Source organism: Malus sylvestris, chromosome 1 (genome assembly GCF_916048215.2).
Source record: "Malus sylvestris chromosome 1, drMalSylv7.2, whole genome shotgun sequence".
NCBI lineage: Eukaryota > Viridiplantae > Streptophyta > Magnoliopsida > Rosales > Rosaceae > Malus > Malus sylvestris.
Genome location: NC_062260.1, coordinates 13,605,848 through 13,630,424, shown reverse-complemented (window position 1 = coordinate 13,630,424; position 24,577 = coordinate 13,605,848). Strand labels below are relative to the sequence as shown.

General features: G+C 37.0%; 1 protein-coding gene, 1 long non-coding RNA gene and 1 pseudogene across 3 annotated transcripts; 2 read left to right on the top strand and 1 right to left on the bottom strand.

Annotated features, from left to right (window-relative positions):
• Positions 1 to 126: 126 nt before the first annotated feature.
• Positions 127 to 23,971, bottom strand: LOC126631600 (serine/threonine-protein kinase BSK3-like). 2 transcript variants are annotated; one of them, XM_050301729.1, is made up of 12 exons: positions 23,465 to 23,971; positions 23,082 to 23,284; positions 22,777 to 22,997; positions 22,295 to 22,430; positions 21,656 to 21,789; positions 21,461 to 21,566; positions 21,239 to 21,324; positions 20,692 to 20,880; positions 20,002 to 20,151; positions 19,772 to 19,885; positions 19,135 to 19,410; positions 127 to 475 (listed from the first exon to the last, which is right to left on the bottom strand). In XM_050301729.1, exons 2-11 carry the CDS (start codon positions 23,161 to 23,163, stop codon positions 19,156 to 19,158), a joined length of 1,473 nt encoding a protein of 490 aa, XP_050157686.1. In that variant the 5' UTR covers positions 23,164 to 23,284; positions 23,465 to 23,971; the 3' UTR covers positions 127 to 475; positions 19,135 to 19,155. The 2 variants fall into 2 exon arrangements, with proteins under 2 accessions (XP_050157686.1, XP_050157680.1); XM_050301723.1 differs by lacking the exon at positions 127 to 475 and having other exon boundaries at positions 18,948 to 19,410; positions 23,465 to 23,970.
• LOC126631819 (uncharacterized) lies at positions 10,460 to 12,852 on the top strand (annotated as a pseudogene).
• On the top strand, positions 18,066 to 18,765 carry LOC126632005 (uncharacterized). Its single transcript, XR_007626536.1, has 2 exons — positions 18,066 to 18,454; positions 18,589 to 18,765. It is a non-coding gene; the product is annotated as an uncharacterized LOC126632005 (long non-coding RNA).
• Positions 23,972 to 24,577: the final 606 nt, after the last annotated feature.

The following is a 24,577-nucleotide window of genomic DNA, read 5'->3' as shown; positions in this document are numbered from 1 at the left end:
TTCATGATATAAACTAAAGAAATTCAATTAATTCTGGATTGCATATGATTGTTTTGTTCGTCGTAAATTTTAGTTCAATGGATTGGTTGCAGTCTTGTGTGTATGTCTATCATTGATCAGACGACGTTTAACAAAGTAATTATTATTATTATTATTATTCAGAAATAATACACCAGGAATCCTATATGTTTTATGTACACAAATTACAAGCTTCTGAATGACATCATCCCTACCAGTGTTTTTTACAACTTTCTATTTTTCCTTCTATTTTGTCAAAGTAATTCATATACTCGAACCATTTGATGCACGGGAAATCAAATCAAATAAAACAATTCAAATACAATATATACTGCTGGAAGATGACAAAATCTAATACCGTGGAAATGATGAAGCTTTGGCCCCAGTGGTTTTAGACCTTATGATCGACGGCTATATAAGCTGAGAGCCAAACCGAGAGAAGTGGCAAACTAGGCACCTTGTTGACCGGCCTAGATATTCACTTCTGTCCAGCTGCTTTGCTCCTTTAGGATTCAAGCATAGTACCCTCCTTAAGTGCTGCTTGAGCTTCACCATCCATTCCAAGGGCCGAAAGGGCAACAGCCTGAAGATAACATGCAAGTGCCAAACTGGGGAAACTACTTGTGCTTGCATTGCATCGTTTATAGCTTCCTGAGGCTTGTCACTCATGAGATAAGACAAACTACGCCGGGCAAAAGTTGTTGGAGAAACAATCGTTTTGACATCAACAAACTGCAAGCGAAATAAAACTGTAAGCAACGATAACAAATGCAGATAAAACAGCAATCAAGGATTTACTAAGTTTTTTTTCCGGTTTTGTTCTTTTTGTTGGTCATGCAAGTAGAGTTCCTAGGTTCAGGAACTCTAAGGTACCTTAAACTACCAATTTTCGCAAAGCACGTCGTTCCTAACTGATTAAAAATGCTTCTCTCTACATTCAGGGAAGAAAAGAGAAAGTGCTCAATTATCTACAAAGCATAGCAGTCCAAAAGCATTCCTATATCACATTTTCTCCAGCTTTCTACAATCGCAACTTTGGCTTCGTCGTAAACAATCCAATCTAAGTGATAGAAAGATCGCTTTGGGTGTCTTGAGCAATCAAATACCAAAACATTTGTAATTACAGAGTGGTAACTACACAAGAAGAGTAAACTACCCAAAATCTCGCACACATTATCATTTTGCTAAAAAGACAAGAACAAAATCGACAAAAAGCGAAAACAAAACATACCCAACTAGTCCAGTTACACAACCCACCTTCATTCTACAACTAACAATTGTAAATCAAACCCGAAATGGAAAGACCCCCAAATTTGTGAGCTCAAATTGCACACATGAGAAATTAAATTGTGAACCCAAATATTAATATTTCAATTTCTCGCTACCCTTTTCGTAACAGGATCAAAGTTTGAATTCTGAAGATGAAATTGCGGGAAGAAAAAGGAACTTACAGGGTTAAGAGCGTTGGGCTCGGAGCCGTAATCAGCAGTCAAGAGGAAATAGGCAGCAGTGCAGTGGCCACCACGGTCGTCCTCCTCACCAGCCTTTCGCTTTTTGAGTTAATCGCGATGCTTTTGCTTTCGCTTGGATTCTCTGGAAAGAAAAAGGGTTTAAAGATGGAGACTTTTGAGGGTTGGTTTTAGAGAAAGTGATGAAGTTTTAAGTGAGGGCTTTTCTTTGTTGGGAGGGGAAGAAAATGAAATTTTTACAAAAATATTTCTCCGTACACGTTTAACGAAAAATTATATTTTTACTTTTAATTAGTGTTATTCATTATATTTTTAAAAATTACTTTTCGTCAAAAAAAAATCTTTTTTAAACTTTTCGTTGATTTTTCTAGATTGATTCTCTTCAAATATAAAAGTTAAAAAAAATATATATAATATATGAAAAGGAGAGAAGTGGGAGAAATTATTTTTTTTATTTTTTTTAAATTAAAATGCAATGATGAGGAGGTTATAAAAATAATTTAAGAACTGTTATTATTATTTTAAAATTTTCATTTGTACTTTGGAAAAGTAGGGCTGCAACATGAGTTAGATCATAGCCAACCTGATTTCAAACCCAATTGAGAGGGTTAGAATAAAGGAAGAACTCGTTCAAACCCAACCCAACCTCAACCCGATTATTATTGGATTGTAGGGGTGGGTTCGGTTCCTTTTTGTTTGGGTTTTTGCCAAAACTGTAGTTACTATTCGATTCAATTTTTTTTTAATTTTTTTAATTCGGTTTGATTTGGTTCGGTTTTTTATATATATATTTTTTCAATAAGTACTAACAGTGTTGCATGGTACATTATATCACTAATGTATGTATTGTTGAAACTTCAAAGGGAGGGCAGATGCATATTTATTCCATTACCAAAAATAAGGGAAGATGCATATATTCCAGTACCAAATAAAACAACTGGGCAAAAGCCTTATTCAATCGTAAGGCCCTGACCTCAAATAATTATAATGCAAAAACTGAATTCTAATAATTATATGCAATGGGAAATTAACATAGAATCCACTTCATACCGGGTCTTAGTTAAGTAATTGGCTCTGCCAAAATCCATTTCATCTCTGGCAATAAAAAACAATAACAAATCCTTAAACTAATCGTACAATAAAAAACAATAACGAATCCTTCAACTAATTGCATATGGACCAGGATCCTCTCCTGAGCAGATGGAGAGGATCCTCTTGAACAGGCCCATCGGGCCGTTCATTTTTTATCCAACCGTTACAAACAGAATGCCCCTTTAAAAGTTATAATAATTATAGTCGTTGGATAAAAAATGAACTGCTCGATGAACCGGATCAGGAGGATCCTCTCCATTTGCTCAGGAGAGGATCCTGATCCATTGCATATGTACACAGTAATGTATTAGTTAGTAAGGGTTACTTATGTATCATAAAAATCGTTTAAATCGGTTTAGAATTCGGTTCGGTTTGGTTTAGTTAGGTTTCCGAACTCTTGACACCGAAACCGAATCAATATAATCCAGTTCGATTTGGTTTTTCTAATCCGATTCAGTTTTTCTTTGGTTCAGTTTATTTCGGTTTCAATTTGTTGTTCAGTTCAGTTTGTTTTCAGTTTTCGATTTTTCGAACCCACCCCTTTTGGGTTGGGTTGATGTTTGCTTGTCCATGTCAAGCCAAATCCAATCTGATTTCTAACCTAAATTGCTCATGCACATATTACCCGTCCCACTTCATATTATTATAACTAGATAAAAGTTTGGGAGGACTATAATTGAGTTTGTTGTTTGCTTTGCATTTGAGCAATGAACAAATGTTGCTTAGGGATGGGCAAACAGGTACAGGAACCGCGGGTCGGGGCGGGTACTGTCACAGCCCGTCCCAAAATCTCATTTATCGCGAATGTGAAATGATGGAATTGCCCTTAACGGTTGCTAAGGTACGTGTGACATGTTATTTGAATATTGCATACTCTCCTAAATTCTTGGGAAATTTTAAGTGGATTAAAATTTTATACAAATTGTGTGATTAGGGACTTAAGAAATTTGGATTGTGATTGTTTTGGGTGGACCACACACACACAAGGGACAAACACACTCACCCCGTGCCCTCTTTCTCCTCCCTCTCAGTTCACTCTCTCTCCCTCCCTTTTGAACTCGTACGGACAAGAACCAAAACCCTCAAAACTTCACAGATCGACGTCAAAAAGGTGAGTTCCTTCATCCTTACGACCTCTTGAATCGATTGGTACTAGTTTTAGAACTGGAAACCCTCGAAATCACGTTGAAACCGTAACCCAGTTTAATGTCACTGTTCATGCACACGTGAAATGTTGGTTTTCAGGGAATTCTAAGCCTACAGGGAGCTTAGTGAGGTCCCAAAGAAGCTCGGAGTACTTAGTTTGAAGGTTTTGGACGTTAGGATTGTAGGGTTTGAAGTTGGCTGGTTTTCTTGGATTTTCTCTGGTGAGATTTCGTGTGTTTTTTAGCCTTAAATTAGTACATCGTGATTCTACATGCTTAGGGCTTCATTTTGGTATAAAGTTCGTAAAAAATGGTTAAGAATTGACGGAGAACAAGGATTTTGAAAATTTCCCAGAAACCGGCGACTTTTCCGTTGCCGGCGAAACCAGTTCGGCGACTGAAGGAAAGGGATAACGCGCGTAGGTCTGTGCCATTCCTGGCGTGTGAGGGCGCGTGAATGATCCAAAAAATTTTCTAAAAATATCTCGACGTCCGTAACGTCGAGTAGGTCACTGTGGTATATTCATATACCTAAATTGAGTATTGTATGAGAAGTTATTACGTATTGTTGGTTATGTGCTTTAAAATAACGTTTTTATAGTTGTTTCGCATATAGATGAGACCTATCACGAGGACGAGCGCATTCAAGGGCATCACAGGGGTTACGACCCCTCGACATACCAGTGAGTGGGCAGTTATTTTTTGTTTATACCTATATACTACTGATTTTTCCTAGAAATTGAATATAAATGAAAGTATGTTTTAAAATGCCATGCATGCATATTATATGAAATATATGAATTAGTATTTGATGCATATATGTGAAATGGTGTTGTGGACGCACAGGTGAGTATCAAGTGAGTTTTATGTTGTTCATATGGTTTATTGATGATGTGAATTGTGTTGAGAGCTCATAACCTGCACCCCTGGTGTTAGTGCTTATATTATTCACCCCGCACCACACGCTCACCTTGGATCCAAGTAGGTGCATGTTGTACAGATCACTAGAGGTGGTTCCGACATGTCGTACAAACCATTAGAGGTGGTTCCGACTTGTAGGTGACTTTAGATTATTATACAGTTGTTGATGAGAGAAGCACTAGAGCGTATTCTTACACCATTCTTGTCGTACAAACTACTTCAGGTAGTTCCGATTTATGTGCAGAGTAATGCCGTACAGGTCACAGTGGTGACTTCGGTTGGGTTGGATATTGAGCTATAGAATTAACCGTACAGGACAGCTGCAGAGTCTCCGGTTGATTCATTATTTCAGCGGTTATATTGATGCATCCTTATCATGTTTTGAATCATAGCATGGCATATTCTTGAAAAGTGTTAAAGACTTGTGGTTTGAGTTTTGCTGTGATATATGAGTATGTATATACTATTTTTCTGGGAAAGTATACAGGTTTTACAGAGAGGGGTTAGAAATATTGTTAAATGAAATATTTTCGAAAAACTTTGTTTTACTGACCCACTCAATCTTGTTTTGCGCCCCTCTAGGTTCTAGTTAGCAATGTTGGAGGCTCACGAGGATTCCCACGACATTCTGACAGACTACTTAAATGTAGGACTCACATTCGGGTGTTGTAACTTAGTTATGGTCTTACTTGACTGCACTTAGTACTTATGCTCTGAATATGTGTGTTTCACACTTAAACTCACTCTAGCATGTTAGTTGGATATTATTGCTAGTAGTTGGTTTTTATTCCTTCGTATTTCTTTTATTTTTTGCTTCCGCATCGCACTTTTGGTTACGTCATGCTCACGTGACGGCCAGCACGCCTTGATTCTAGGATCAGGGTGTGTCAGGTACGAACCAGTTCCAATTTTTTGAGAATAGAAATGGGGCGGGGCGGGTCCATAGTATTTAAAGGGCAGGCCGAGTCCTAGGATTTGGAATAACGGGACACCGGACGGCCCGTTTCTAACTATAACCCATTTACTAATTCTCTAAACCTAATCCATTATCCATTCCATCCCATCGTCCCTTTCCTTCTTGGACTTAAACTAGACTCCCACTCGAGTCATCTCCTCCACCACCACGACAGCTCAGCTCTGATGCAACTCTAAGCTAATGGGCTTTGGTTATGACTAGTTAGACCACCTATTGTCATTACTATCCATTAGGCCCATTACCTAGGTAATACTATTAGGCCCATCCATACCTTAAACCCTAGCTATCCTAGGGTGTATTTAAACCTCTTTTATGATGTAATGAGACTATGAATGAAGATATGAATTTCCTTTGATTTCCTTTTCTATTTCCTGCATTACTTTCCTTGCAATTTCCCTTTTATACCATGTCTGATCCTATCAATCTCCCTTGACGGCACCACCTATTCCTCATTCTCTTCTCCCTCCCACCCTCGAATTGATTGTGTTGATTGCTTCGAGAGTTCTACAGAACCGATCTGGATAGAGCATCAAAATTAAAAAAACCTAGGAGATCAATCAGATTCTGAAATACCCATGCAAAGAACACAAAGGCATTGCCCCACGTGTACATTTTTGACAAAAGGTTTCATCTTAGTGGAAAACATAATTAAAAATTAGGACTTTTTGCCTTTTATAAGAAGGATATGGAATTCATCTTTTGTTTGGTAGGCGATGGCTTCGCCGTCGTGCAAAGCATACAGAATCATGGTGCTCGACACCCAAAACCTCATCGCAGCTAGCGACGTTTTCCGCCAACAGGGTTCAGTTCACGGAGTACGTACAGAAGACTGCCATCGTCGATCTGAGTCAGATTGGAGCCTTGCGCCATCGTCGTCGATCGGAGTCGAGAGACAGAGACCTTAATTTGAGATTGGGAGAGATAAGCAAGAAAGACGGGGACCACCACCTTCACTGATTCACCACCGGTGGTTCAACTGCTAGTGTGGGTAGCTTCCAACCAGTCAATTTCGTTGGTGGAAGCAATATGGAACCGTGGAACGTTCTGGAGCTCTGTATCAAAACCAGAAAAGAAAAAAAAGAAGTTAATTGGACCTGTGGACCCGCCTCTAACCGGCCCATTTGAAACGAGCTGGGTTAGGGCAAGTTCCAAAACTTAAAAACCCTCTACTCGGTCTGGCCCGGCCCTAGTTGCTTTTACGTTTTATTGTTGGTTAAAGCATTGATATTGTCTTGTCATTTAATTTCAACTTTGCATGGTTGGAACTTTTGATATGCGTTCCATGCTATTTGGTTTATTTTTATCACGGATGGTGATGTGCAAAATTGAATTTTAAACAATTTTGCATTATTTGGTTCAAAATTTAAGATATATCTTATAAATAATGTGTTAAGAAGATTGAATTTGATAAAATTGGTCAAACCCGAATTTAATTTGAGTAAGCCGAACCCAATTTAAACCCGTACTCGAGTAAACCCCTAGGAACCCAAACCCAACCCATACCCAAATTAGAAATGTTGGGTTAGGATTTGGTCAACTATCTAACTCGCCCAATTTGCCCAAGTTGCACCTTACTTACAAGTTTAATTTTCTTTCTAAATATAGAAAATTTGAAGTGCTAATAATGAAAATTTAAAAAATAGATTTAACAAGGACAACAATGATGAGAGCACAAGCATGATGAAAGTATAAGATGCGCTTAAAAAGTGATGTACAAAGTGGTCAAGTGTGATATTGATTAACTTGGATTTTGAGAAAACTCCACATTGCATCAACTTGTCAATTGCAAATTTTAGCAACCAAATTGTATAAATTGGTGTTTAGCTCTTCTGAAGTAAATGGAATGCAAAATCATGAAACGTTATTAAGCTCATTTTTTCGCCTGCAAGTTAGAATTTAAGGAGACAAAAAGACAGGGCACTAGAAAATAGAGGAAAGAGAATGGAAGAGCCTAATCCATCTACTTGATTCTACAAGAGATTGGTATAAAGTAGGGCTGGGCACGGGCCGGGCCGGGCCCATTTTTGAAGGAACCGGACCGTACCCGGAATTAAAGGAGACGGGGCGGGGCGGGACGGGTATTAAAATTCTGAAAATAGGAACCGAACCTTACCCGGCACGTTTCAAACGGGCCGATTCGGTCCGGGTACACGGGTCCATTTTTTTTTCTGCAAATTGTGCAGATTGCAATCTGTTTTTACTAACAAAAAGGACTTGAGTCCTCATATGTGCAAACTCCAGCAAAGGAACACTTAAGAAATGCCCTGCACTCAGGTAAAAACGTGTCATTCCCAAGTCAATCCAAGCAAATACCAACAAAAAGTACAATGAAATTATGAACTAACCAAGGTCCCCGCTAGAAAAGCCGTTGGATTTCTCACTCCAAGCGAAAATCGTTCAATTGAAAACCAAAATGCACTGAAACATCACTATCTAATACCAGAATTCAAGCTTAATGGATGTGCTATAATCTTGTTATACAACACTACCTCAATATTTATGGGACTACGTCAACTCATTACTAAAAATTTGAATCATTCATAACTTTGCACATTTTAAACATAATAAAAAGGATCTAAATCAATGAAACAAATTTGAAGGGGTTTGTTTGTACAAGAGAAGAAACTGAATTGACAAATATCAAACAAAAAGTTTCTCTTAACATTTTCCATACTCCATCCTGCACTGACTTGACAAATATCAAACAAAAAGTTTCGAAGTGTCTCCATCCCTTCAGGCAAATGTGTAACCTACAAAGGATTTTCAAATCTCATTCACTTAAGCAATTTTAAATTGCCAATAGCATTTGAAATTTCCACCGAAAATACTCAAATTTTCAAATGCTAGTACATACAAGAATGACAATAGGCATCCAAGAGCAGTTACTCTTAACATTTCATATTCACATTTTATCCCAGAAGATGACTAAGTTTAGAATGTCGAATACCATTATAATATCATCCTTTTAAAGTATGAATAAGCTCACATTATTATTTGTAATAATATTATATTACCCAGTCTAGCTTGATCAGTGGAAGATTTTGGGGAGTCTGACCATTTGTTCAAAACACAATGAAGTGGGATTCAAGAAATGGTAGATACAGCAAGCTAACCACTAAGTTAAAATGACAAACCATAATTTCTCTCCATCCCTCCTATCTCCCTCACTGTTAAAGCAAACTAATAACCAATTCTCAACTTATCAAATCTAAGTAGTCCAGAAAATTATAAAGAAACCAAAATAAAAATCTAAACCCAAACTCTGATTTGAATATAATCAGACAACAAAAAAGCAAATATAAGTCTAATATAAAACCAGAAACCAAACAAAACTCTAAAATCTTGAAATCACTCACCTTAAATAGATAAGGATCTAAAGGCTGCAAACAAAAGGTCCAAATTCCAAAGAACCATGATTTCCTAAAGCCAATAATAAAACAAAATTAAACACCATGATGGGGAATCCATATTAGCAATGGAGGAATTGAATTGATAACTAAAACTGCAATACCAAATGAAGGCCAGCCTAATAAGGCAAAATATGTAAGGCAGTAAAGAAATTATTGCCCAGTAACAATGATAGATAAGCACTTATGAAAACTAAACAATTTTTTTTCATTTATGTCAACTCCTAAAAATAACCTATGCAATCCCAAAAATGTTGATACAAAGTCGGAGTATCGATGCTTGAAATTGGTACTTGAACCAACAACCTCCTCCATGAATATGTTTGTTTGCTGAATGGTTTTGGTTGAAGATGTGAAAGGAAATGTAATTTCTTAAAAGAAGGAGAAAACACAAAGACGAACAAGTGTAAGTATTCAAACCTGAATCAAATTTGCAATCTTTACGTACAAAACCAAATTACATCTTTCAACAAAAAAGAATCAGCCTTCAAATCACATTTTATCCAAGAAAATCATTAAGAAACGCCATTCACCATAATTATCAACACGGATCCAAGGTTAGAAAATGGCAACATAGCAGGTTATAGATTCTATGTTGCATGTTGCAATCAATAGTTAGGGAGAAAAAGAAACCCAGTATCAAAGACAGCATACAAACCTGAACCTTAACAAACAACTGTCCTAATCGAGACATTTAATTCAAATTTCAAACCAAGGTAACTAAATGTTTGCCAAACACAAAGTAAATATCTGAACTCATCTAAGCACCTGACTAGGATCTGGATTGTTTACTATTCTACTACTAACATTAAAGGCATCCATCAGAGTCCTACTGAAAATGACAGCGTGTTGAACATGTTTTATTTCTTTTCGGGGAAGAAAAAAGAGAACAAACCGGATTTACCTAAAATTGACAGCGTGGTGAGGTGAGCACTGTGAGAGTGGTCACTGTGAGTCGGAGTCGGAGTCGAGGGAAGGGATAGGGAGAGGGATTCGAGGGAGAGGGATCAGGGATAGGGAGAGGGACTCAGGGAGATGGAGTCTGAGAATCCGAGAGACTGGTCTGAGGCTGCTGAGGCTGAGGATGGATGCTTCTGGAACTCAGGAGTCGGGACTCGGGGAAGGTTGGGTAGGGTTGAATTGAAAGTTAAAACTTGAACTGACGGTTGAGATTGGATGGAGAGATGATATTAAATCTCGTCCGTCCAATCTAACACAAACGGGCCGGTCCGGATACCCGCGGATCCTATAATTTTGGAACCGGCCCGTCCCTAAAACTTCAATTACCCGCCCCGCCCCGCCCCGCCTCGATCTATTTTTACAAAACTAAGAACCGGCCCGTACCCGCTCCGTACCCGCCCCGTACCCGTATTACCCGCCCCTACCCGCGGGTCCAGGACCCGTTTGCCCAGCCCTAGTATAAAGAAGGAGAGTCCGCTTTCTTAAGTTCGTTGTTCGTGATTATATTTATCAATTTTGTCTCCTTAACATTATACTTTATTCCTCCTGTGCGATTTAAAACCCATCAGTCCTTTAACTCCCCAGACAAACAGCACCAATGGAAGAAGAAGCAAAGCCAGCCGAGTCCACAGCTACCCAAGTCCTCCCAACCCCTCTGAGCTCCGCCGAAGTTCTCCCTGTATAGCCTCCTCCGTCTTCTCTTCCTCCCAAGACCAAGAAGAGACCTCTTGAAAATGATGCTCTTTTCTGCAACTCATCCAACCTCTACAGGGTTCGCAGTTTCCTCAAAGAGGTCCGTCCTCATTTGGAGGTACAGCTAAAAACCCATGTCCCAAGTTTTGCATCTTTATGTGAATTTCTTGTAAATTTTGAAGATTTTTGTGATCTGGGTTTTCTTTTTATTGAATTGTGGATTTGGGTTTGTTTGGATTCACAATTTGCATGCCTTTAACCTTTCTAAATATTTCATTTTTCTTTAATAAGATTAAATAAATGTATAATCTTTGTAATTCCGCTGCCTTGTACTTACATTTTAGGCGCCCTTAGTAGCTCTGCATTGAAAAAATTGTCTAAGTAATGAATTTGATGGAAATGTCTGTTAGTAATGATTGAAATTAATGTTTTCGGTTGCAAAATTCTAATATTTGAACTATTAAGTGAAGAATGAAGGCATATATGATTTATGTTCTCTAGTGAATTGAGGTGTTTCTATTTTGTATTACGTGAAGCTGTCAAAATTAGTTTTTATTTGCTACATTTCGGATAGTGTTCGATTATTTTAGGCTGCAGACCAAGTGTAATATGTTAAATGTATGTTTTATCATTATGTAATCTGTATGCCATGGGTAGAATTTAGAAGTTGATTAGGTCCCATTGAGACTGTTGGGGAGGCCTTTGGGTGTTAACTTGGTTTGTAGATTGTTCGTCTGTCAAGGTTGTCAATGTAATCACTCTAAATTCTGCTGTTTTGAACTGCTTCGTCTGTTTACCACATTATTTGAAGTATGGATGAAGTAACTTGTTGTCTTTTTGTTATCTTGAAGGTTCTCCACTTTGGAACATGCAAGCCATCCGAAGAAATTCAAGAATGTAAGCTCATCAAGATTTTGTTTTCATCTTTTCACACAATGACATATAGTTATCCCTTGAGTAGTATGATAAACCTGAGCTGATTTGTTAATATTAAAATAAGTGGTTTATTAATGCGGTGCTTATGATGACATCCGACTTTCATTCACATGCTAACTTGGTTTATTAATCTGTCGGGTGAATAATTATATTGAGTTTCACGCTTGAAACTCAGTTTGTGATAGTTTTATTGTTGGCCACCCAATCCTAGAATGTTGTTAGTAGCATTCAGATGGATTATTAAATCTGACCTGATTTGTTAATCTTAACGCAAATGGTTTATTAATGCTATGGTTATAACTTCCGACATTCCTTGACATGCTAACTTGGTTTATTAATCTATCATGTGAATGATCATATTGAGTTTCACCCTTGAAACTCAGTTTGTGATAATTTTATTGTTGGCCACCCAATACTAGATATTGTTAGTAGCATTCTGATGGCCTTTTGCTTCCTTTACGAGGAGATATCTGTCTCACTCATCTTCTTATGTTGACGCATGGTTCTGTCCTGAGTTTCTTGAGCTCCATGTATGCCTTTGCTCCAGTTTTTGTATCCCTTTGGACACTTTTGAGTTCAAGGCTTTTTGACGGAGCCAATTGCATGAGATGTTGTTTGTTACTTGCCATTTGACAGACAAGTAGAAAGTGACTTTTTATGGATTGATCATGGGATGTGCTTATGATCATGTATGTTGCAAATTGCAGATGTGAAGCTTCTGATGGAACTTTGCAAACAACAGATGACGGCAGAAACAGTTTCGGCAACAAGAAGTAAGAATGCACCAGCTGAAAAGCCCCAAGATACAAGGGCTTTTGGGAAGCCATCAGAAAGTAAGTTTCCATCAGGTGTAGCCAGTGAGAAGCAGCGGGCTGAAGATGGTCAGACTCAAGGGACATATATTGTTGGTAGGTCTGCTTTTGGCTGGAATTTCATTATATTTGTGGGCGAAGAACCAGTCTACTATGGAATAACAAAGGAGTCATTTTGAGCTAATGGCAGCAAAGAAACAGTTCTGTAATCCTACCGTAACCATAGACTGTGATTGCTAGCAGAAATTATTAATCCTACCCCATTATATAAAAGAAAAGGGGGATTTCATTGATGATTTCATTAGAATGGTTATTCACCTTGATTCTTCAAGCGGGATGAGTGGATGTTATAAATTTGTAATATTAGAATGGTTGTAATGATTTGATTAACCGAAATTTATGTCAGCAATTTTATTACAGAAAGACAGGCTGTTTGAGTAGTATCTTTCGCTGGAGACATGGTACTATTATCTGGACGTCGGACCAGACATCTGCTAGGACATCAACTTAAAACAGTTGGCAGTGTGTCAAGTCTCAAATGCAAACCCAGACCAAGGTAAACCATCTGCAGCCATGTTTCTTTCCCTTGCAGATCCAGTTGCAGAAGAGGCTTTTAACAATCTACAGTGACCCCCAAAAGTTGGATATTCCTCTCTGTAAATATATTCTTCTGCACAAGGGTGATTCTGCGGACACCCAACTATAAAGACAAATTCTTAGTTGTTCATAAACCATTCTTGGGTGCCTAGAGACAATTCTCGAGTGTCCACTGAATCACTCTTTTCGTAAGGAAAACAACTAGACACTGTCAGATTCATTCACAATCTAACAAATGTCCCTTAGGAATTGGATCCCATCCGGATTGGATCCCCACATCTTAGCCATTCATCGTGTATCGTGCGGTCAGAAATCATTTGACTTTTATTATTTAAAATTAAACACAAATAGTATCTGATGAAAATTGTCTGCATGATGTACGATGAACGGTTAGAATGTGGGGATAGGATCCCCACAAAATGGATCCGGAGAGGATCATTTTCCCCTAACTTAAGCCATTTGTCATCCCACCATACTTGGGTGTAGCCAAGTTGGTTAGAGCAATATGCTCCCCCTTGAACTTGCACCCAAAGTTCGAATTTCCGTCCCTATAGTTTAGTTTAGATTAGAATATTGCTCGAATTAGAAAAGTGAGATGTAGCCCCAAATTCAAGGCCAATGATTCTTGTGTAAGCACTTGTTCAAATAATATTTATTTTTTAACCATAACATCTCATCTACTGAAGCGTGTGTTGAGTGCCTCAGTTTTAAGGGAATTAACTTTCATCACAGATTCAATGGTTCACTTAAAAAGATAATCACTTTTAAAAATTCTGGTCATGCTAAAATTATTTTTATAGGTTAAAGGGGCTTTACTTGGAAAAAAAAAAAGGGGGCTTTACACTAGGATTTTCAATACCTTGGTGAATAAAAAGAAAGTAATTTTGTCGAATTATTGTAATGCGAGCTTCTTCAATAGGGCATAAAAAAGTCTCACTTTATCAATCATGTTGTTTAGTGGAATTATTGTAAAGCGAGCATCTTCAATGAATGGGAACTATAAATGGAGTCCTCACATCCCTATATCACCTAAGGGTAATGTTAGGAAGACAAAAATTTTAAATTAAATTTGCAACTCAAATGATGTGTCACTAATAGGAAATAAGCAAGTTAATCAACGCTTAAATAATAATCCAATCATCAACAACCACATCATTTGGTTTGCAAATTTGATTTAAAAAAATTGGTCTCCTTAGGATTACCCATCACTTAAATATAGGGACAAATGTCTTCTAATTAACTGGAATAGAGGTCTCAAAGTATCTTAATATATAAGAAATCGCCAAATATCTTAAAGAAATCCTCAAATATGAAGATGGTATGGGAGATGCTCTTGGTACTTGATGTAGTTTATCAAGTGGAATTATTTTGCTTTCCTAAGTAATTGTGGTTCTTGGTCTTAATTTGACTCTAAAGAACATGGTCGTACTGCAATTCCTGCATTGGATGCATATAGAGGATTTTTACATCAGTATGGGGATCGGGTTTGTTGTTGGATTTTGAGGGCGTTTGTGGCAAATTGATATTCAATAGGTCATGGAGATGTGCATATTTCAAGTTCTTAAATGTTGTAAACGATCGATTGGGTTTAAGTAAGGGTGGAGTTGATCAAACGACGGAGAATGCTTAGATGCATCCTTTTAGCTTATAGAGTTTTAACGAAAAGTTCACGGTACTGTTCGTTTTAAGAAAAAACCATATTTTTACACTAAAAAGTCAAACCTGGTATTATTTATTTTACCCTTTATTTTGTCCTTATCAATAAAACTCAAAGTTTTCAAGTTTTTTTTATTAGTTTTCCTTTTAACTTATGCATATATTTATTGAATGCTATAGAAGAAAGTGAAGTTGATGCATCTTTTTAGGTCATGGAGATATGCCTACTATATCTTTGTAGAAAATGCTATTTATGGCAATTATTGAATGCTATAGAAAGTGGTTTGCCGTGCAGTGAAGACAAGAACAGGAGGTACTGTGCGTGCGGGATATTAATCTAGATCTTAGACCATCTCCAAATGAGATGTTAAATCCTAAATGAAATGTCATGTAATTAAATTTGAAAGTAAGAGCAAACTCCAATTAATATGTCAATCCTATGTGAATTGACATATAAGTTTTCATATATCAAATTTGACATATGAAAAAAGGTGATGTCAAATCATTTTTAATTTTTTTATTGTGTGGGTCCTATTAATGCACAAATTATAAATCTTTAAAATTTATTTTAATTGATTTCTTTTTAAAATGGGTCCTACAAATATCATTTATAACAAAAAAACATATCGGTTGGAAGTAGAGAAAATCTGACATTGCCACGTCAGCCATCAAATTAACATTTGACATTTAACTTTTGACATCTCCTTTGGAGATGCTCTTAACGCCACAGCCACATCATCAAAACCACACTGAAATTGGCCAAATTGAATTACTTTTATTTATTCTTTATGAATTAAAAAATAATAATAATCAAACTGAACTGAACCAAATAGTTGTAGAATTATTAGTGAGATGGGCCAAAGACCCACTCCAACAACATTGATATTGTTCCAAATTTGATATTACCACATGCACAATCCGTCAGGTATAGAGTTAGGATATTTAAACTTTCCTTTTGTCAGAAATACGATCAATGTGAGATATTTCAACATGTCCCTCACGTGGGACCCAATTTGTGAGTCATACGTGAGAGATCCACACATCGACAACCACACGGAGCCAAGATGTCTCACCTTACATGCAGGGTCAATGGACCCACCATCATTGATCAAGGCCAAGAGGACCCAACCATCACATAGCAGTACAAGTCTGTTCCTGGCTCTGATATCATATAGAATTATCAAAGAGATGGACCAAATGCCCATTCCAACAACATCAATATTATCCTCAACTTGGTAATTACCACCTGCACAATCCCTCATATGTGAGGTTAGAATATTTAAACTTTCATTTTGTCAGAAATACGATTGATGTGAGATATTTCAACACGTCCCTCACGTGGAACCAAATTCGTGGATCACACGTACCACATGGAGCTAAGGGGACTTACCTTACACTCGGGATCAAGGGACCCACCATCATCACGTGGGGTCAAGGGACCCACCATCATCACATGGTAATACGGGCCCGCTCTTTGGCTCTGATATCATGTAGAATTTATCAAAGAGATGGACAAAAGGCTCACTTTAGCAACACCGATATTGTTCCCAACTTGGCAATTAAATATCACCTACACAATTTGTCAGGTATGAAGTTTTATCACAAAAGGTCTTGGTATTAGTTGGAGTGTATTATGATATTTAAATTCTTCTTTTATCATGCATATGATCGATGTGAAATATTTCAATAATACTAACTTTGGTTTTAACAAAAATCAAACCGTAGTAAACCGAACTTACGAGTAAAGAAAGAATATGAAGGAACAAAAGTAAAGGGCAAAAGAAAGACGTTTCATTGCGCATAGAAAATAAATGAAAAAAGTTTAAATTTATTTTGGCCGCACGATCTGGTTCTAATGGCTGATATTTTCCACACAGGTCTTACAAAAGTTTGCCCGATCACACAGGTTAGGTTAATAGACTTGTTACATATGAAAAGACTTCGCGACATCACTACCATTCGAAATTTCGACTAACTTGCACGATTGAAAAAAATAAATTCGACATATTTTAACTTTTCAAAACTAGACTTAACAGGGGCAAAGGTGATGAATTCTTGATTAATTGTGTTTCTACGTCTTGATGTTGATTGTAATTGGTTTTAGGGAAAATTTGAAATAGGTCCAATTTTATAGACATACTTTTGAAATAGATTCAATTTTTAGTGACTTTTGACTTTTGAAATAGGTCCAATTTTTAGTTACTTTGGACTCATATAAAAAAACCTCTTGTTTTTAAGATGGGGGAATTATTGTGCTTTTGCCAAGGTTTTAAAAAGACGTTAGGCGCTAGTCGAGTGACGGATTGGGCCTAGCGCCTAGTCCATTTTAAGTAAATTTATTATTAGCGTATGAACGAGTGCATGCTTATAGATTATATATAAAGTATTAGAACATAATGAAAACATGGGGAACAAACGTATAATATATGTTCATCTAAGTTTTCAACAAGTCTCTTAGGATTTATTGAACAAAATTTGGATGCCCAAAATCCAAAAATGTTCTCTTGGTTACTTGGTGACCAAGAAATATATTATGATTCACTATTGGATTTGATATTTAATTACAAAGTAAAAATAGATCTTGTTGATGCACAAAATCAGCGAGGACTTTGGTACAACAGAAAGTGTCAGGTTTTGTGACCTTCGCTTGGTTGCTTGGTTGCTTCAGTCACTAGTGAGGATAAGTACGTAAATGAATAGAGACAGAGAAGCAAACACAGGATGTACGTGGTTCACCCAGATTGGCTACGTCCACGGAGTAGAGGAGTTCTTATTAGTAGTGAAGGGCTTACACAAGTACAAAGGATCAAGCTCTCAATTTAGTGAGTTCTTGTGAATGATTTAACACAAAAATGGCATTAGGCAATATTGTGGGGGAATGACCCCTATTTATAGAAAAACTTGTAGCTTTGTCACATTGACATGTGTCATGTTGTGATTGGTTCTTGATGTCGACACGTGCTGCGCTCTGATTGGCTTCTAATCTTGACACGTGTCGAGTAGTGATTGGCCTCCTGGTCGGAGGGGAACTCTTCTGGGTCCTTGACAGTATAGCGTTGGCCGGTGCTCGGTAGTTTCGGGATTGGTCAAGTATGGTACAAACAGATCTCATTTTAGGTTAATCCAAACCACAAACCACCCCACAATAACAAACGGATAATACTAGAGAGACCAAAATTTTAAACCAAATTTACTAACAAAATGACATAATTGTTAATGATTGGATTATTAGTTAAGTTTTGATTACCGTGTTTATCTTCTACCATGTCATTTGGTTTAAAATTTTGTTTTCTCTAACATTATTCATAACAAAAACAAATTTCTGGGTGTTTTGTTAAAGACACATGACCACATTTCCTGTTGATGATTATTTTCTTCTCGTATCAGCCTTTGGATCGTAACGAACGGTGAGATTTAACTTTGTCGTGCAACGCATATTTCTCACACGTCTGGGTCTATCTGATCCCTCTAATTATGCTGAAAATCCTCAACTGTGCGGACCTCCAATTCAAAAGATGTGCGTGTGTGATGTGTGTGATGTGATCAACATGAAACCGTGATCTCAAGCAATGCAGAAGAAAAGGATGAGCCTATAACATGGGGATTTTACATCAGCATGGCGCTTGGTTTTATTATTGGATTTTGAGGAGTTTGTGGCAGCCTGATTTTCATCAAGCCATGGAGATAATAGTACTTCAGGTTCTTGAATGTCTTGAATGATTGGCTTTATGTGAGGGTGATTTCGATTAAGCGGCACTTCAATTAAGCAATAGTACATAAATGTGATTTTACTTTTCTTTCTTAAATTAAGCTATATGCATGCATCTCTTTGTAAAGTTTTTTCTGGTTAATTTGGCTGTATTTTTCAGAACTTAATTACGTGTGCTTGTCTATTTTTACTTTCAGCGTCTTCTGAGACAGCACATAAGGGTTCACTTCATTGAAAGAGCTTCACGGGTCTTATCTGTTTTAAGTTTTCAAGTATTGAGCTGTCATAATAAAGAACTTTACTACTACATCTCCTTGGCAGATGATTTGTTAGTGTCACTTGTTTGTAAGAAGTTTACTGCTACTTTTACTTTATCAATACCTTTTTGCAGTATATGTTTAGTATCATGATATTTACTAAAGAAATTCAGTTAATTCTGGACTGTATATGATTGTTTTGTTCGTCGTAAATTTTTGAACAAAGTGTTTTAACTTTTTATTTTTAATTTTTATCCAAGTAGTAATTTATATCAATGTCTGACAACCATAAGACGACGTTTGAAAAACTAATAATTATTATTTATTTATCCAAGTAGGAATCCTATATGCTTTCTGTACGCAAATTATAAAGCTTCTGAACGATTTCCTCCCTACCACTGTTTTTAACAACTTTCTATTTTTCCTTTCCATTTTGTCAAAGGAATTCATAAGGTCTTAAACCGAAAGAAGTGGAAAACTGGGCACCTGGTCGACCGGCCTAGATTTTCACTTTTGTCCAACTGCTTTACTCCTTTTGGATTCAAGCGTAGTACCCTCCTTAAGTGCTGCTTGAGCTTCACTGTCCATTCCAAGGGCCGAAAGGGCAACAGCCTGAAGATAACATGCAATGTGCCAAACTGGGGAAACTACTTGTGCTTGCATTGCATCGTTTATAGCATTCTGAGGCTTGTCACTCATGAGATAAGACAAACTACGCCGGGCAAAAATTGTTGGAGAAACCATCGTTCCAACATCAATGAACTGGAAGCAAAATAAAACAGTTGGCGACGATAACAAATGCAGAGAAAGCAGCAATTCAGGATTTAATAATTTTTTTTTTCTTTCAGTTTTGTACCTTTTTATTGGTCATGCAAGTAGAGCTACTAGGTTCAGATACTCTTAAGGTACCTTAAACTACCAATTTCGTTTCTTCTATCAAGAATTAGAAGATAAGATGTAATGCCAAACAAACTTCGTACGAAGCTGTGCTAGTAATTTATTTTAACAGGTCAGATAAAGAACATCCTATTGAAGGTCAAATTCGGATATCGGTATGAACATGAGAGCAACTCTTATCAAACCTACTCAGAATTTCCCACAATTATCATAATAATAACCTAACCTGTGAATAACACTCAATCGTGGTTCTGAAGTCCTTGTGCTTAAAAGCAGAATCCCCCTTTTTCTTTGAATCTAATGATTCCTGCATTTGGTCAGTCCACATTTGGAACGAGAGCTGTAGTGGAACGTAAGAGAGAAAATGTTTCAGTAACACAACCAAACTATTGAGAAGGCTAAATAAGTACACAACACAACTTAGATTTTTCTCCATTAATTAAGCGAATATAGAACCTCATTTGTCATTCCATCATCTTTATAGCCGATACTCTCTAGGATCTCATGTATAGCAGTCAAATCCCTTCTTGTGCAGGCTTCGCCAAGCGGTGAAAGAGAAGACCCGGAGGTACCGTGTGGGATACCCATCAAAACAGAAGAAGGAACCTGCAGAGGTGAGCAAAAAGAATAAAGGAAGTTCAGGATACAGCTACCAGCATCATGTTAAGCATCTATAAATGATTAAACTACTACGATGGTGCAGATCTGAGTGCTTCTAATTGGCACCCAACAAGTACGGTATCACTGAAAACCCTTGTAATTAACTACCCTCAATTTCGGGGCATAAGAGATTGATATTTTATAGAGTATCATTCACCATGAAAGGCACTAAACAAAAGTGTAACTCTCTCAAGTCCTCACTAATAACAAATTAGAGTCATATCCCTTTCCCAATTTTTCAAATATTTCCGATTGGTACAAGGTTCAGTATTAACAAATAAGGAATCAGTAGATACGAGCTTACACAATTAGCTCAGATTGAGTTCGGTGAAAAGAAGACAACATATGAATATATTGCTTACAAGACTGGCCCAAGATATAGATCTAAAAACAATTGTGTGATGATTTTAAACAGTCAAACTATGCTCCCCTGGTAAAGTTGGGAATAGAATGCTTAATTAGAGAAACAGAGGAGAAAGAACTAACCTCATCTTCTTTCTGAAGAGGAGTCAAAGAAGCAACTAATGACTTTGGATTTGGTCGCTCTCGGGGTTCAGATTGTAAACATCGTGAAGCCAAGCGTGCCAACTCAGTACCATCATCATTAGAAAGCTGTACTTCCAAGCAAGAATCTGTCAGCATCTGAAGATTTCTGTCCCGAATCAGGTCTAGGGCCTGGCACATAATGATCAACCACCAGATGAATACATTTGCTTACTTTGTGTTTACATATCCTAAGAAGGATAAATTCTCACGCAGATTTCATAACAATTGAAAGTAAACAATATTTTATTGTAGGTAAAAGAGTAACCATTAGATCTTTACAAGAGTTTCCCTAATTTAACTTTTCCTACAAATGGTTTTTTCTTTATTTTTCACCTGTTCACCACTCGAACAATCACTTAAACAATTGAAAGTAAACTATATTTTATCTTAGGTAAAAGAGTAATCATTAGATCTTTACAAGAGTTTCCCTAATTTATATGGTTTTTTCTTCATTTTTGTTCCGTTCACCACTGGAACAATCACTTACATGGCTAGGGGGGATATGCTTTCCGCTGAGAAGATCAATCAAGAGAGTCCCAAAGCTATATATTGCACTTTCTGGTGTTACTCTCCCTGCAAGACAAGGGATGTGCAGTGTATAATAATTGCTGAACTACATACTTAAGGGATGCTTGTCAAGTAAATCATAAACTTGAATGAGTCCTTTGGAGCAAAAACGCCGCTTTTTTTTTTTCCATGATCTACCTACCATTCCTAATATATTCAGGTGGAGTAAATGCCAGATTTGTACTATAACTCTTCCCATCCCTACTATTTTTCATCAGTCCGAAGGTGGATACTCTAGGATTGCCATCCTGAAAAATTATAATGAATAAATTAAACGAATACAATTAGAATATACTTAGGAAAGGATACCAAACAGATGGAGTCAAAATATAGTTACCTCATCGAATAAAATTCTGTAAGCATTAAGGTCGTGATAAATCGCACGCCCTTTACTTGTGCAGTATTCTAGAGCCTGTGCAAGATGTAACACAACCCTTAATCGCATTACCCATTTCATAGGCTGTGCATCCCCTGATGATTCAACAAGGTAGTAAAGTTATTTTCCACTAAACAATAGCACAGTACTCATCAGCGGAAACATTAGCGAAATTCGAGAAGATGGCAAAACTGAAACAAGACCACTCAGTTGTCAAACATGAACCTGTGCTATAAACGAAAGTCAGTATTAACAAAAGTTTCTAACACCCAAAAGGGGGAGGGAGTAATAACCCTCAACCGTTGTCTCAATGTAGATACCCACACCAACATCTCTTAAGTAAAATTTGGCGATGGAATTCAGGGTGAAGAAGTGATAAATTGTACCAGAAAAGAGACATTTATAGTTTGAAGTTCTAATATAATATGTGACCCTCATTTCTAAAATAAATGTGACGCTTAATATCCTTTTCGAATGAAAACCCAAAATGAAACTATTAAGCAGGGCAATTGCAAGACCAAATGGATCCGATATCCAACCATAAAAATGAGTACAACATAGTTCATTAACCAAAAACCTAGTATAAGGAGCAAGCCTTACAATGAAAAAGATGCTTTGCAAGTGTTTCATTGGGCATATATTCCGCCACAAGCAACCTTTCATCACCTTCGCAACAACAACCAAGCAAATTGACCAATCTATGGTTGCGGAGGTGACCAACCAATCTTGCTTCCTCCTGCAGTTGGGGCAAATGAAAATCATCTCAGAATAGTGGTTGTAAATAGAGAAGACAGAAAATGATGTGCTTCCTTTAGTGGAGCAGATAAAACGTTAATGAGGAATCATTTGGTCCAAAAATAACTGTAAATTTCAGTCATAGAGAAATACAGCTATGCATTCGTGAATTCTACATGCCAAAAGCACCCTATGACCAGAATTGCAAAACCACATAAGATCCCAACAGAAAATTACATTAGTGTAAAACATAAAGATAGAAACAATAGTTCTGCAGAAAATGTAGACTAGTTTTCGTCACCAAAGCATCTGGTTTAGAGTTTTATGATACATAAAAGTATGCCTACCAAAAATTGCTGAGCATCGGGCCAGGCCATCCTATTGAAGCGCTTAACAGCAATTCTCTTCTGATTTTCAAGTTTCCCTTTATAAACAATATTTGGAGCCTTCTCTCCTTGCTCAGACACAATATACTCCACGGCAAAACCAGATGTTGCCTTTTTAAGTTGCTCAAATGTGAATTCACGAAATGCAGGTAAGTTATCAACCTCGCTCTTCTCCTCATTATCTGTTAAAGGAGAACAATCCACAAGCATCAGATACGATCTGCTTCTACATCAAAACAGCCAAGAAAAGTCATATTTTAACCCACCAATGTCAGGAGTTTCGAGAACCGCTGCCTTCATTTGTGAATTCCAGCAACATGGTATGAATTTGAAGCATTGACCCCCCATCTCAATGCCACGGTGTCAATTTAAACCACAAGTCCCTTTTTCAATCTCTGCCTCTAAAGAAAACCAACCTCAACTAAATCCAGATTCCTCTGACTTCTCGCCCACTAAACTTCAAAACCTCCTGAAAATTTATCGAAATAGAAGTCATCTGTTGAATCTCATTTCCTTAGAATCATAAGACCGAAAAATAAACTCGACTATAAATATATATTTGGGCATTAGCATTTTCTCTCTATCCACTAAACTAGTACTAGAAAATAATGAAATGAACCAGAAACAGCTTTAAAAGTTCTTTCAGTACCTCAACCAACTTGGGGAAGCTGAAAACACCAAAACCCAAAACCCAGTAAAGCAGAACCTTCACAGCTCACCAGAAAAGCTATAAGCACCGAAACTCAATAAGCACTTTTTCAGATGACCCAAAAACAAAAGTTGTTAAACCTTTCAGCTGCTTCTCCAATGCTCAAAACCCTTTTTCTGGGTTACTTTCACTCTACGTCTTTATCCTCCCTTTCTTGATCGGATCAAAATCCTCACAAGATCCAACCTTTTTGCCTCACAAACCCCAGAATTTGAATTCTAAACAAAACCCAAATCGAAAAAAAATCAGAGAAAAAAGAACGTGATAGTTGAAAAAATGGCTCAAAAATCCGAGTTGCTAACACTGTTTGTTTTTATTTATTATTTATATAGAAACAAATCTAGCATCAATCTATCAAAAACATCACAAGAGTCAAGGATATTAAACTAAGTTCCAATTAAATCATTCTTGTATTTATTTAATTGTGAAGATTTTGACCAGCTTGCTAAATTTCCTTTGTTTTACATTAGCTGGGCCAATGGTGTGGAGTTTATTGGTGAGATATTTGAATTGAATCTTGTTGTTTGGAATGAATGGGAGTGGGGCCAAGTGGCCAACGGCCGACTGAAGTTGAGACTTTTTCATCATTTGCTATCGTTACGGCGCCGTTTCTATACCAAAAACTAAAAAAGTGCGCCCCGTACGATTTAATTTAATCTCGATTTATTATGTCACTTAGTACTACGATCTAACGGTATTTATTTTCACTTATAAGTAAAAGATTTCATATTCAATTCACTTTCATAGTGCAGATAATATCATTTGTTAAAAAAAAAATAAAAAAACTTGATTTGTCCTTAAAATTACTATAAAAATAAAAGAAAATACAGGTAGATACAAATAATTTGAGTTGAGCATCTTTGAGAAGTTGGTCAATATATGAATCTTTTGGACACAAAATGTTGAGATACAAATCCATGAACCCACCAGAATGATGTCCGTCTTCGACGATGCGCTGCATGTAAAAAACAAAAGCTGAAACGAGATTCTAGCACCCAAATTCCTGAGTTCAATTCCAATATCACTTGTACGAAAAAGTTGTTCACAAAGATA